Consider the following 15,022-nt stretch of genomic DNA (forward strand, 5'->3'; position numbering starts at 1 on the left):
TTAACACGGCGTCGTTTTACATTATCTAGATCAACGTTTGAGTTAATCCTATAATTACTATTTGTTAATTCAATTAAATTGTAATCAGCGTCCACACGCCAAGACCCACACGAACAGAACAGTTTTAAGGAAGGAACAAATCCAAAATTCCAAAACCAAAAAAAGTAGAGAAAGTCCAAAACAGAGCACTCTGTTCTTCTGAAACGCGAAATCATCAATCAATCTCAATTCTCATCTCCAGTAAGAGCTACAAATTCGAGCTTGGTTTTTGAATCAGAAACCCTGGGAAAATTGAAATTCGATCGTTTTGGATTGTTGGACAAAAATGGCGAATCTCTACGTGCAGGCGTTTCCACCGGCGGATCTGAACCGGAATACGGAGTGGTTCATGTACCCAGGCGTCTGGACCACCTACATCCTCATCCTGTTCTTCTCTTGGCTTGTCGTCCTCTCCGTCTTCGCCTGCTCCCCCGGCATGGCTTGGACCGTCGTCAATCTCGCTCACTTCGCCGTACGCCTCTTCTCTCTCTCTCTCTCTCTCTCTCTCTCTCTCTCTCTCTCTATATATATATATATATATGCGCGATTGAACATGCATGTTTGTGTGAGTATGGTTGTCGATTGAATTTCCTCTTCGATGTTGAATCGCGCGAGTTCTTCGGTACTGTTGATGGATGATTTTTTTTTTTTTAATCAATCGAAGAAGAATCCTAGGTTATTGAAAGCTGTTGCATTCTATAGTTCTTTTGTAGATTGATTGGCGTTATTCAGATTGTTCATTTTTCGATATTATCCAAGTTATGATTTTCTTAATCAAGTTTATCTATAAACTTTTAGTATGTGTTAGTTTAGCTTAATATGTTAGTTTTGTCTTTCAAAAGCTTTGTTGTTGGTTGTAAAGTAAGGATGTGAAATTACTATAGTTTGATTTATTACTTTCGAAATGGTCGAACATGAAAATGTTTAACTTAACTAAGCTCAGCAGTCAACGAAGCTCAATTACAAAGTTGAGTTTTTAACACCTCAAATTATGAAAAGGTTTATGTTAAGACAGAACTAATGGAATTCCCAAATCTACTTATAATCTCCTAGCTTTGGTGCACCAACTCCAAAGTTGATTTAAAAATGTGGCGAACTGTTTGTGTTTCGATCAAAATCCTTTGTCTTTTCAATTATATGGTGTTCTTCATATCATTATGGTTTCTTGCAGGACCTAGGAAGGTTAGAACTCAGTTAAGACATTGTCTACGGATAGACATAGCAGGATGATAAGTTTAAGGTTTTATATCTCACTGTTTTCTTTTAAATGAATGATTATTGTTTGAGATGAGTCTGGCAATACATTAACCAATCATTAGACTAAAGTAGAGCTGTACTTTCGTACATCGTTTATTCTTCAACTTCCCTGGCAGCGTGTAAATATATGCAGATGTACATGTAAATAGCACTCGATTTTCTTTCTTCACTACACATATTCTTTCATTCAGTTTGAATTTTGAAATAGTCCAGTGTTAATTACTCACTCTTATTCATAGTTTGTATTTAGACTGGATTGGAAAGACCTATTATCACACTTTTTGTTTGTATGGCCCGATGTCGCGGTGAGGCATATAAGGAATAGATAACAATAAGCAATCAAATTATCCTTACTTGAACAAGCAAGTAAACTACCTTTTTTTTTCTTCCTGCTCTTACTCTGCAAGAAAGAGTAACCCATCAAATATTGAATATCTGATCACTCATATCCCATAGTTGAGTCTTGACACACACTAACTTCAGTCCTTTCCGCTACCTCTTATATTATTCCCCATCAGCCATCTAATTTAATTCACGTCTCTGTCAGTAACTTATCTTCCAATCTTGAACTGAACAACGTGAAATTTATTCAATCAATGTTTTTCCTTTTGATTGTTGTATGTATTAGACTCTAATATTTTTCCTATTCTAGTCCAGAATTTCATTACTTAATCTGAGGCCTTGTGCCAATAAAAAATATTTGCTCAGTGTAGTTATGCGTTTTTTGGTTTTATATCTTAAATTTGGGTAACTTAATTTACATCTTCATGAGCGTGATTTAGGAATATGAATCTTCATCTTTCAGGTCACTTATCACTTTTTTCACTGGAAGAAAGGAACCCCGTTTGCTGAAGACCAGGGAATCTACAATAGATTGACTTGGTGGGAGCAGATAGATAATGGACAGCAACTCACGCGCAACAGAAAGTTCTTAACTGTTGTTCCATTAGTGTTGTAAGTTTACTTTCAGAATGTTCTTAAGCATGTTTGAATTTTTTGAAAAATCTCATATCAGCTGCAATTTCGGAAGCTGTTTCTACTAATGTTATAAGAATGTTCTTCTTTGAGTTGCTTCCTTTGGCTGTATTTTGCATTCTTGCTTTACTGGTTCTGCAGTTGTTTTTTTCCTTTAACTTTGTTCAGGGGTTACGTTTTTTCTTTGTTTTTGGGTTATGTTGTTGGTTTCAGCATTCCAGATACTGCTTAATCTGAATTTAGTTAACTTTTAGACAGAATCATTTAACACGGTCAACTTCTCAACTTCAATTAATGGGCTATGTAACTCATTGCGAAAAAGTATGAAATATTAAGTTAGCAGTTTCCTTATCAGTAAATACTGGTTAATATTTTAAATCCTAGAATTCTGGCAGTACATCTTCTTGGCTTAACCTAACTTCAACCTGTTATCAAACTGGTTGAATATTTTCACGATACTTGTTTTTCATGCCCAGGCCTGATTTAAACAGTCTGTTTTGTCGCCATGAAGGAATATCCCTTTTCAGTTTCATGTCAGCACATGCACTAAATGGCCTGTTTTTATGCAATAATATATAGGAGAATGGTCTGAAACCTCATTTTTTTCCCCTGCAACAATATATAGCAGAATGGTCTGGAACCTGATTTTTTTCCCCCTGCAAGTGCATCAGAACTTCAGTTCTTGTTGCATTCGTTTTCTGAAGCTAGTTTGTATCATTTGGTTTACTTATTTTTTAGGAATAATTGAGAAACATGAAATATTTAAATAATCTTGTCCTATTCTCTTGGTTCCCATCTTGTGTCATGGGTACACTAACACCTCAAGTGATTCTTATGTCCAGTAAGTAGAGTTCTGGAATAGCAAGTGTTGGGCACACCACACGAGAAACTGAGAGCCCCGGGTTTTAGTTTTGCTGAAAGTTCCACTGTTAGACGTCTCAGAAATTTCATTAAATTTCCTTATTATCCTGCTTTCTTAATGACATAATTTTCATTTTCCTTAAGACCATGATGAACATTTGGATAGTTGTGTTCTAAGATTTGACAATTAAACAAATAGAATTTGTAGAAAAACTCGTTTGCACAAACCTTTAGTGTTTGTAATTCTATTTAACTTTTTTCATACAGTCTCGTTTTAATACTTTGAAAGTGCTATGCATAAACTGGTTCCTGGTGTGTGACTGCTCCATGATAAACTCGCAGCTTGAAACATGTTCAGTTTCTTTGTCTTAACTTTTCCCATCTCAGGTACCTGATTGCTTCACACACAACTGACTACCAACATCCAATGCTCTTCCTCAACACCGTTGCGGTGATCATACTAGTTGTTGCGAAGTTCCCCAACATGCACAAGGTCCGGATCTTTGGAATCAATGCGGACAAGTGAGTTTGTCTTGCCTCGAGAATACTCGGTTTCACTTGATCACAAGGCTTTTTTTTATCCTTTTGTTCTCCTTGCAAGTTATAACTTTGTATAGAAGATGCAACTGGAAGGATATCCAAAAATATGTATTTTCTTGTTCTTTTTTGTGGTACCCCAACTTCTCAAGCTGTCTCCTAGATGATGAACGAATAATTGTATTGAGTTATCATTGTACAGTAGAGAAATTTTTATGTATCCGGAGTATCACACTTCTATTAGATTTAGGACCCTACACATATCTTGAGATGGCTACACAATTTTAAGCTTGATTTTCTCCTTTTCCCCCTATCTATCCTACAAACTTTGACGGTTTGACCCCCTGTAGACTACAATGTGCTTCTAGCTAGGAATAGGATACGGTACCTTTTATAATCTTTTTTAAAAGGGTCGTCTGTTTTTGTTTTTTCGTTTTACTTTTGGCCCCTCCATACTACTTTGATTCTTGATCAGTCTTCCTGACTAGGTCTTCGGTTTCACATTTTTAAGACTGCTGTCTGTTGGTGGGTCCAACCTTTGGTTTTGGACCCCACATTTCTGGAAACCAAACCAAAGTAAGATTGTAAGAACAAAAGGGGTTAAATTTTGAGTCTTTTTTTTTTTTAATGGAAAATGAACATTTTTAAAAAAATAGACCAATAACGCATAATTGTTGTTAAGGAAGCAGTCAAATTTTGTTGGCTGAAAAGCAAGTAACTGACCACCCCCTGGCTGCTTTACGATCAAGGAAGGTAGGGCAAAACTCACAATTCACGTGTACAGTCAAATTTTAGTCACTCTTTTTCCGTTTGTTTTGTTCTCCCGTTTGCTTATTTGTGAATTGTGACACAGAAAACGAAGCTAATTACTGCACTTATTCCAGAAGAATAGTATCATGCATCAGCACTTGTGACCAAATATATTACGTTACTTTAGGTTGTGAAAGTGAGTACTATTTTCCAAAAAGCGGTTGTGGATTTGAAACAGGAATGAAGGTTATAACTAGTGACTCTTTATCTTATAACCTTTCCTTAATACGACGTCAAAAAAGGAAATATATATTAACTGGAAAAAAAAAGAAGCAAAATAATAATGACAGGTAAATTGCCATGCGTGATTGATAAGTTTGTGGCTAGCCATGAATTGGAATAGACAGTACTTAACTACACACGACGTTGATTACCAAAAGGAGAACAATAATTTTGTTCTCATAAATTCCTCTCCGGCTAGTAGTGTTTTTGCTACCACATGGGGAAAATAAAGGCAAGAGAGAGAAAAACTTCAATCAATTTTCGTGTTCTTATTAGGCTTTATTTTCAAGTTGTGCATGAAAGAAGAACAGCGCAAAATATATACTCAAGCTTTAAAAATAATACTGTAATGGGGTTGAAACCCCTTGAGAGATATTTTGCGAAATTACAAATATGTATTTGCGCTCCCATGATTAAAGGAGGAAAGCCTAATTACACGAAAAAAGAGCATCTACAATATTGATTGGGTGGTGAACAACAATAGTCTTTCTCTGTAACAATATATTATAAAAAGAGATACAATATTGATTGGGTGGTGAACAACAATAGTCTTTCTCTGCAATACAACATATTATAAATAGAGATCAAATATTATAGCTCATCTCCACGGCAGTTATATATATATATATATATAAAGAGAGATCAAACAGAAAATTAACTATGATCATAAATTCGTCTACATGTGGATGGATTGACTTGGCCCAAAAAAATGGATTATCATCCACGCTTTCCCACTACCCAGAAAGAATGTTTAAGAGGTCCCACCAGAAGACCAAAAGGGCATGTGGGGTTTGCAGAATTCTCCAAGTCTTTGATCATTGTATTTTATTTTTGAGAAAAAAAAAATAAAAGGCGGGTCAGGTGGATAACATGCAAGTAATGATCATTCATAGAAGGTGTCCTCTCAAACTGATCGAAGTGGGTGCCAAACATATTAGGTTCGCTTTTGGTTGGAGCAGGTAAATTTGTCGTGTATGTGCACACTATTTTATATTATTACTCATATCTGTGTCTATTGTATGAAATTCCACTTGGGTTTTGCTTGCTTTTTGTAGAAGACATCAGTTCTAATAGCGCGACATATGCATTTGCGTTTTAATTAAGAACGCCTGCCGTTTGAATAATATTTTTTTAATTAAATGTAATGTTGTGTAAGAATTTTTTACTATAGTAAAAAAAATTAAATGTGACTGTTTTTAAAAATTTTTTACTATAACAAAACTCAAATTCTAAACTCAAATCAACAAAATCTCAACAGTTCATCTGCTTTCCTAATTGAAAGAATGGGACATATATATGATTCTTTGAAGCACTATATGAGAGAGAGAGAGAGTTGGAAAGAGCTGAAGATGATAAATTCAACGCCGTTTTGGTTCATAAAATTTAAATAGAAATTTAAATTTTTGTGAAAGAAAATAAGGTAATGAAAAAGTTTGTTGTTCAAACCTATAAAATCGGCACCTCAGTTAATACACAAAGAATGTTTTTAACCAAAAAGGAAACGAGCAAAGGCAAACTAACCCACTATTGCATGTACTCAAATTAACAAATAAAATTTCAAGAACATAAAACGTGCAATCCTTAGGTGCTCTATTGATAGAAGAATAACATAAATACAATTCATGAAGCTTACAGGAAAACCTAGCTAGCCCTACTCTTTTCTTTTTCTCTCTCTTTTTTTTTTTCATTTTTTCTTTGGGTCAAAAACCCACATCTTCTACGCCTACACAAGTTGATTGACAAAACCCATCCACCAAATTAAGACATGACCTGAAAATCAATTTATTGAGTATCTTAACATCATCTAAAAAAGAGTGATCATGATATCAAATCAGAGAACTAAATACAAAAAGAAACCATATGTAATAATTACCTCTGTTAGTACCACTGAACAACTTAAAAGAGAATTAAAAGAGAAGAAATTATATTAAAAAAAAAGATAAAGATAACAAAAGTAGGAAAAAAAAAACCTTTCTATCTTATGTTCTAATTATCTCCACCACTCTTTTCTGACATTTTTTTTCCTTCTTCTTTACCATGATCCTCCTCCTAACAATCCACTCCAATACCCAGTTGGGTTATTTCCTTGCCCTTTGTGCTGATGATCAACTTCATTATGTTTCAACTCACCAAAATTAGGAAACAACGTTCTCTCACCATGATCACCATTAATATTCTCTTGAACCCTAAAACTGTACTTATTACTCCCGATCAGCCCATGATCAGAAAAACCAAGTGCAGTAGTACTTGGCTTGAACTCTTGAAACGGAAACAACCCAGATGACGAAAACGTCGCCGTATTCGAATCCGGCAGCACTTGACCACTCGTAGTTGTGATAAACGACATGAGAGGAGAAGAGGAAGCAAAACGAGGGTTATGGTTGATGTTGTTGTCGTTTTCGCTCTTGGCGGAGGGCATATACAGAAACTTGGGCTGCATAGCTGGGAAGGCGAGATTGAGATCTTGGCCTTGGTGAGAAAGATTCGTTGGTGGGTTAAGATCGGGAATATTAATAATATTATTACTACTGTTCTTTGATATTGATAAACAAGAAGAGGGAGAAGAAAGTGATGAAGAAGTAGTAGTATTAGTAATAGATTTCTTGTTCTTTCTCGAACCGCCTCCGACCGGGACGTTTCGGAGAGTCCCGCCTTCGGTCCAATACCTCCGACATGTCTTGCAAAAGTAGCGGGGCTGAGTGAGGCTGTAGTTGTTGTAGTAGCAGAACTTGGTGTTGGTGGAATTGCACCTTGGACAGTTCAATTGTTCTTGAGGCCTTGCTCTTTTCTCTAACGCCGCCGCTCCTGAAGGCTGCTTTGTGCATGCAATATTATTGTTATTATTATTTGAAGCCATTATTTCTCCCATATTGTTTGCCTTCACATATCCAGCTACTTCCTAACAAAAACAAAAACACCCCGCACAAGAAAATTGTGAGAGAGATATTCATGATCGATGGTGATGCTTAATAATTAGATCTACTAAGAGATTAATATAATTAACAAGAGAAAGAAATGATCATGATAACAAGTGAAGTGACTTCTTTTTCTTCTTTTATTTATTTATTTATTTTTTTTATATGATCAGTTTTTCACATGAGCAAAAAGGTAGAGTGACTTTTTTTTTCTTCAAACTTTTTTTATATTTGATCCAAAAAAAAAGATGTACTATATATATATATATATATATGGGATACTTGCAGATGCCATGAAACTATATATCATCATCTTACAGAAAAATTCAACTGAAAGCCAAAAGAGAGCTAGAGAGAGAACCCCACAACAAATAAAACCCTTTTTCAAAAGTTTTGTAAAATTTGATGATCTATGAGAAACTAACCTAATTAACCCTGGTAATTCAAGACTTCAAGTTATATAGAAGGGAAAAAAAGATCATCACATGAAAACAGATAAGTTAACCCACCTGTTGCCATTGAGCTGTGGTATCCATGAATTAACAAGAAGAAAAGGGCAAGATTAAAGGCAAGTGATGACTTCAGAGAGAGAGGAAAACAGATAAGTTAACCCACCTGTTGCCATTGAGCTGTGGTATCCATGAATTAACAAGAAGAAAAGGGCAAGATTAAAGGCAAGTGATGACTTCAGAGAGAGAGAGAGAGAGAGAGAGAGAGAGATCGGTCTAGGGAGATTAAAGATTTTACACCTTTAATTTGTCTTGAGCTGTTAGTGGGAGAGAAAGAATGTTTTCACAGATTGTCTGTGTGCGCTAGGCTTTGCTTTACTTTTATGAATGATGGAAGAAAAAGTAAAGGGGGTTTGTGTGTGTGTGTGTGTGTGTGTTTGTTTGTTTTGACTAGGCTTAATGTGTGACTCCATTAAAGTTATTTGGTGTTATTCTATGCGAGATTTTTTTGTCTGATTTATTTTAAAAGAAAACCATTTTGTTGTTCCTTAGTCGTTGTTGGTGGAATTTTGAGTGTATGTGATCTGTCGTGTGGTGGTTTCTCTTTTTTGACCTCATGATGATGGAGAAAGTCTTTTTCATTCTCGCTCTTTAATTGATGATTATTTCTTGTCTCTCCCCCTCTCCTTTTAATCATGTTTTTCTAAAAGCCATCCCTAAGCAGGGACATGGGGTTACTTTTGGTTTATCGAAAAGATTCTATTGGGCTTCTCAAAGTAACTTCCTGTAGTTTTCTTGCAGAGCAATTAAATTCTCAAATCATAAGCAATAACTTTTCATTAAAAGACCACATATATATTTACACATAGTTTAGCTAAGCTTTGTTGAAAGGAGTTTTTATTTGATCATATAGGATGTATCTACATCAAGATCACATAGCACTATCAAAAATGGCCAACTTTTTAATGGTCCGTTTAGTTCGCTGATTTGAGTTTTTAATTCGAGTTTAAATGTGATTTTATGTGAGAAATTTTTACTGTAATAAAAAAGTTAGATGTGACTGTTTATGAGAGTTTTTTATTATAGTAAAACTCAAATCGGTGAAATGAACAGGATCTCAATTTTGTATCTTCCCAACCTTAATATGTGATCCTTACTTGCAAAATAAATAAATAATAGGAGTAGAAATTGTTAATTAGTGAGCTTTTTATATGTTGGATCGCGCTTCTGTCTTCTTAAATTGAAGTCTCATTTCACCCTATCACACGTTGTTTGGTAGAGTGATTATTCGTGTTAAAGGAGCTTTTATATAAACACGATAAACATAACTAAATACGCGAAACATAATTCGAGGGTAAACTTTCATATACATTATGACAAATTCTCATAATATATGTTGCATGTGTGGTGGTAGCAGTTTTGTCCTCGGGCGGCTACGGTCGTGGCGTTTGTAATTCATGTGTAGTTATATTAAGGTGACGCTGTCTAGTGTCTGCTATTTTTCTTGATAGCTTTTTTGTTTGTCATCTCATCATTAAAGACTTTGACAACAATCCTGAGGTGTTTTCTTTTGTTCTTCTATATATGTATTTTTGGTTTGAGAATAACAATGATTTTCACCTCAACTTACTTATGTGTTTATTTAATTTTCCAATGTTAGATGTTAATTAATGAACATCTTATATGCTGGTATCGCACTTCTGCCTTCCCAAATTGAAGTTTCACTTCACCTTATCAAATAACATATCATATGTTATTTGATATAGTGATTATTAGTGTTAAAGGAGCTTTTATATAGACACGATAAACATAATAAACATAATTAAATACGCAAAATATGTAAAGGTATTATTCATATATATTACGACAAATTCCCAAAACATATGTTGCATGTGTGGTGGGAACAGTTTTGTCTTCTCGCGGCTACGGTCGTGGCGTTTGTAGTGAAGCAGCTTTGACATCATGATCTGTTCTTGATGTCTATATTTTTCTTGAGAGTTCTTTTGTCAGTCATTCTCACCATTGGAGGCTTTGACAACAATGATGCGGTGTTTTCTTTTGTTTTTCTATTATGTGTTTTTGGTCTGAGAATGACAATGATTTTCACCCCTGTTAATTCTTCCAACTTATTTGTGTGTTTATTTCATTTTCTGGTGTTAGGTTGTGTTTTTAATCTGTTAGATTTATTTTTCTTGCGGTACGTATTTTGTGTGGTCTTAAGTGTTATAAATTTGTATTTTGTGTGGTCTTAAGTGTCATGAATTTATCGATTTTGATCGATCTAATTTTCACATCGATTGTAAAGAATTTGTTAAAAAGACATTTGTATGCTCAATTATAGTGTACTTATTTGAAAAACTCGAAGCACATATATTCCCCTGGATCATTTCATAGAATTTATTAGCAGTACTGATTGTTTATCAAAGTTGTGGTTAGTTTCTTATATTTTTAAGTTGCGTGGGTCAGAATTAGTGTCTATATTACCTTCATTTTGAATATATTCCCAATTTTCAATATTCATGACGCTCTTTATTCTTGATTATGATCCAGCCTACAATTTTGGATTCACACAGATTATGTGGTTTTACTAATTCAAAATAGCTATCATCTTTATATATTCCTTTTTTTTCTCAGTTAATGTCATGGGCGTTACTTCGGCCTCGTTCACTTCATGGATTCGAATTTTCAATTCGAGCTGAGATTTGATATTTTATAAGAGCTTTTTACTGTAACAGAAAAAGTTAGATGTGATATTTTTTAGAGTTTTTTACTCTAAAAACATAAAATTAAAAACTCGAATCGGTGAAATGAACGAGGCTTTAGCATCATATAGACATAGTTTAACAAACGCAAATACTCTTCAAAAAAAAAAAAAAAATAGAATTTCAATTTTCTTGAATAGATAGATCTACCAATGAATTTAATTAAATTGGGATTATTCGTTTTTGGAAGCACGTTATCCACCATATTGTTTTCTAGTCTAAGTACGAAAAATCAAACCACGTATTTGGAACCGTTTTTGAAAACATTTTTTACATATTTCGAGAAGCAAAAAAGAAATGAAAACGAAAACAGTGAGAATAATTTTTGTGAAGAAATTAAAAAACAGTTGAAAGTTGTTTTCACTTTTCTGTTTTCATTTTTTAGTACTTATTAATAATATTATAATATATTAATTAATAAACGTGATTTCACTTTTTTATTATACTCAAAATAATCTCTTAAAAAAACTAACCAAACGCAATTTCAGAATTAGTCTCAGAATGATTCTTAAAATAATCTCATTTTTACGTTTTATTAAAAATAAAATTATTTTAAAACTAATTCTAAATACATTTAAAATGTTACGTCATGCTAGATATTGATGTGAATTGTTTAAATGAAATGAACGAAAATTCTTAATCTGGGTAAGTAAAAATTGGAGAATTCATTGATAAAGTAACAAAACAAAATTCACTTTCTTAATTCATGATCACGGCCCAAAGCACTCTTACCACAAATTTTCATGAACAAAATAGAAAGAATAAAGTTGAAACTTCTATAGTAGAAACTGGTCTTTTTAGCTATTGATAAAAATTATTATTTTTAATTGTTAAATTAGATTTTTAAGAGTCTAATTTATGAGTGCACTTTAAAATTTAAAACACACAACACAAAAATTCTCCAATCACATATCTGATTGTTGAAGACCTATTGCTATTGGTGATTAAAAAGGTTTCTTGCAGTAAAAATTCAAAAAAGAAAAAGAAAAAAAAAAAGACTGAAAACATTAGAGTGGGGGGGGAAGGTCCGAAGGTGAGAGACGAGAATAACAAGAGCCGACAATAGCCGACAAAAGCATGAAATGGTGGGACCCAAAACTATAATATTGCGGGGTAGGGGTAGAGTGGAAAAGGAACGAGAAATCTTTGTGTGGGAGTGTAGGTGTTGCCTAGTTGTGTTAGCCGTAGCGGATGTCCTTTTCCTTTTAGTGTGATAGTGACGTGTTTCGTTTTTAATTTTTTTTTTAATAATTTGATTGGTTTTGAATTTGTTCGAAACGGACAAGCTCCCAAAATCTCAGTCGCTCTGTTCATCCTTATCTTTTTTTTAAGACTTTCTTCAGGAGTACTTATTGTGTGTTGTCTATCCCATCCTATCTTCAAGAACTTCTTCTTGAAAAAACATTTGAAAATAGGCAAAGGAGTCCCCTATGTGCTACAAAATTTTTAGTGTTTGGTACGAAAATTTGTGTCATTATTTGAATTATAGTTCGTAATTTATTATAATATTTTTTCTCATAAAAAAATACACATAAATTGAGAATGATTCTGAATACGTAAACTAAACGTCTACTAATTGCATGTATAATCTAGTGTTAATTTCATACTTATTTCTATTTTAAAGTGTTAAATTCGAATTTCCTCACTTAAGTAAAAAAAAAAAAAAAGAATTTAAGGTGTTTATCTATTTTTGTTAAATTTTTATAGTTTTTTTTGGTTATGATGTGATTTTAATGCACATGGTTAATCACAAATGAAAATACAATTTTGTTTTAATATGATTTTAATGTGGTGAGATGGTCACGTATCTTTTTCTAACATGAAAATTACATAAATTTACCTCATAATTTATAGACTTTTCACAATTTATTTTATTTTTAAAACTATTAAGGTTGTCTCTAAATTTGAAAAACTTGTTTCAATTTTAATATTTGGGAGATTCCCTAATACGCCTGATGTACTGGTAGTTTAGATTTTTTTAATCGTTAGATATGTATACCTTTTGACTTTTACATAATTTTATGCAGAATCGACAAACAAAAAACTTGACATATTAGCGTACCAGAGAATGTCTCTTAATATTTTATCCCTTGCATATTTGTGAATGAAAGAAAACGGGGAAAATTAGATGAAGGGACTTAACTTAAATGAGCTTTTCTATGAAAACATTTTTCTTGATAAATTTTTTTGAAAAAACCTTAAATATTTTAAAAAAAAATAAAATTAAAGATCTTTTTAAAAAGAAAAAAAATTATGCCTTTACGGTTTCATACTTTTTTTAATATTTGAAGTGTTTCTCGTAAACTATTTCAGGGTTTTGTCTTTTGGCACCATTCTTTTTATTTTCACGAAGTACGCGAGTGATGATGAAATTAAAATCAAAATTTCAAAGTCCAAGGATAATCTTGTAAGTTTCTAAAATAGACGATAATTTGAAAAAAAAAAGAAGAAGGTATAATTAAGTAATTAATCCTTTTTTGTACCCGATAAAACTTGACAAGAGAGAAGAAAATAATGGTTCATAGGTATACATTACTAATAAAGTGCTTTTTTTTTTTGTTTAACTTTTTATGTGTATGTTGATAAATTGTTTTTTATTTTTTCAGAATTAGTTATATCTTCTAAAGAAAGGATATATTTATGAATTTATGGTCTTCAAAGTGTTTTTCTCTTCGGTTTTTTTTTTTTTTTTTTTTTTTTTTTTTTTTTTTTTTTTTTAGCTCTTCATTTGGCAAGCATACATACGTACACACTTGTTGTTACATTACCGAATTGGGGAGAGTACACAAGCTTTTAGTTCTGTATCATAACTCAATTAACTATTTTTGGGAAATTCAAACTAATTAATTTTGTTTTCCTTATAGAGGCATGCAGAAAATAAAGTAATAACTAATGATGTAAAGTCCATGACAAGGACAGTGAACCAAATTTCAAACGTGAAAAGCATGTGTAATTGATAGGCCACGAGACAAGGGGAAAATGAAAAGAAGAAACGCATTGGTATAATATTAGTTCATCCTTCATTATTAATATTAGGCATATATAGCTTACTATGTTTGTAGACATTATAAAGAGAATATGAGAGACAGAAAGATTACATGTGTAATTTGCAGCTGTCTTTCCCGTCTTCATGAAACACTGATTTAAGGATTTTTTTTCTTTTATTTTTTTTATTTTTTTGGCCGTAGAAAAAGTGATTAAGGAGTTCCCCAAGTACTGTAAGATTAACCTTCTAGTTTTTCACATATATGTATTCTTCTTCTTAATCTGACGAAGTTAGGCCCAACAACAGAGCTTCTAGGGGGTTAGGGAAGTTAAGCCCACCTCAAAAACTTGGGCCAGTAGGTTACCTTTTGATGATCCTGCCATTCATCAAAAGTTCACATTTTTGTCAAGAGGGTCGCACTCATCACTTAAATTTTAATAAAAAATTGTTGAAATTATTTGTGTATGAGTCTCAATTTTTACTATTTATTCTTATTTAATATTATTTTGATAAATATAATTATTTAATTAAAAATTATATTAATCAAAAATAAAAAATAAAACTTTAAATCTAAGGAGTATTTATCTTCTTGGCTATCTCCATGTTGCCATTGTCATTCGATGACAAGGAGTGTGCAACCGCTGCTGGGTGGATTGGAGGAAAAAAAAGTTCAAAATTCTAACTCAAAACTGTCAAATTTAGACAATTTGAACGAGTTAGGTGCGATGTGAACGATGAACGGGATGAACAAATTATCATGTGGATTGATGAAAGATTTACTCGTCAAACTCATTAGTCGTGGTGTAAGTGAATTGAATTTATCGAGTAAATGCATTATTTATTGAGCACTACAAACACGAACTTTTTGATTTTCAAAGTACAAATATTAATGCATCGTTCATTTCACCAATTCGAGTTTAAAATTTGAGTTTTGTTATAATAAAAAGTTTTTAAAAACAGTAACATCTAATTTTTTTATTACAGTCTAAAACTCTCACATAAAATCAAATATCAACTCGAATTAAGTTTTTAAATCCCACAAATTCAGTTTTTTTTTTTCTTTTCTTTTAATGCACCCCATAAAATCTCGGCATTTTCTATTTTATAAGCTTTCCCATTTTATAAATCATCTAGTGACAAGCGGCGCTTAATACTCAAAGTTCACACAATTTAATGACAAGTGGTTCTTAATTATTTATTCTTAAAGCA

At 32.7% G+C, this 15,022-nt stretch overlaps 2 protein-coding genes across 3 annotated transcripts; one reads left to right on the forward strand and one right to left on the reverse strand.

Annotated features, from left to right (window-relative positions):
* The first annotated feature begins 115 nt into the window (after positions 1-115).
* On the forward strand, positions 116-3,777 carry LOC21406236 (ORM1-like protein 3). Its single transcript, XM_010102404.2, has 3 exons — positions 116-511; positions 2,102-2,250; positions 3,520-3,777. The coding sequence occupies exons 1-3, from the start codon at positions 326-328 to the stop codon at positions 3,656-3,658; spliced, it is 474 nt and encodes a 157-aa protein (XP_010100706.1). The 5' UTR covers positions 116-325; the 3' UTR covers positions 3,659-3,777.
* A 2,590-nt stretch (positions 3,778-6,367) lies between these two features.
* LOC21406237 (dof zinc finger protein DOF2.5) lies at positions 6,368-8,530 on the reverse strand. Of its 2 annotated transcripts, XM_024168373.1 has the most exons (3): positions 8,303-8,529; positions 8,126-8,196; positions 6,369-7,600 (listed from the first exon to the last, which is right to left on the reverse strand). In XM_024168373.1, exons 2-3 carry the CDS (start codon positions 8,150-8,152, stop codon positions 6,734-6,736), a joined length of 894 nt encoding a protein of 297 aa, XP_024024141.1. In that variant the 5' UTR covers positions 8,153-8,196; positions 8,303-8,529; the 3' UTR covers positions 6,369-6,733. The 2 variants fall into 2 exon arrangements, with proteins under 2 accessions (XP_010100707.2, XP_024024141.1); XM_010102405.2 differs by lacking the exon at positions 8,126-8,196 and having other exon boundaries at positions 6,368-7,600; positions 8,232-8,530.
* Between the last annotated feature and the right edge of the window lie 6,492 nt (positions 8,531-15,022).

The sequence above is a fragment of the Morus notabilis genome, unplaced genomic scaffold (assembly GCF_000414095.1).
Source record: "Morus notabilis unplaced genomic scaffold, ASM41409v2 Scaffold404, whole genome shotgun sequence".
Lineage (NCBI taxonomy): Eukaryota > Viridiplantae > Streptophyta > Magnoliopsida > Rosales > Moraceae > Morus > Morus notabilis.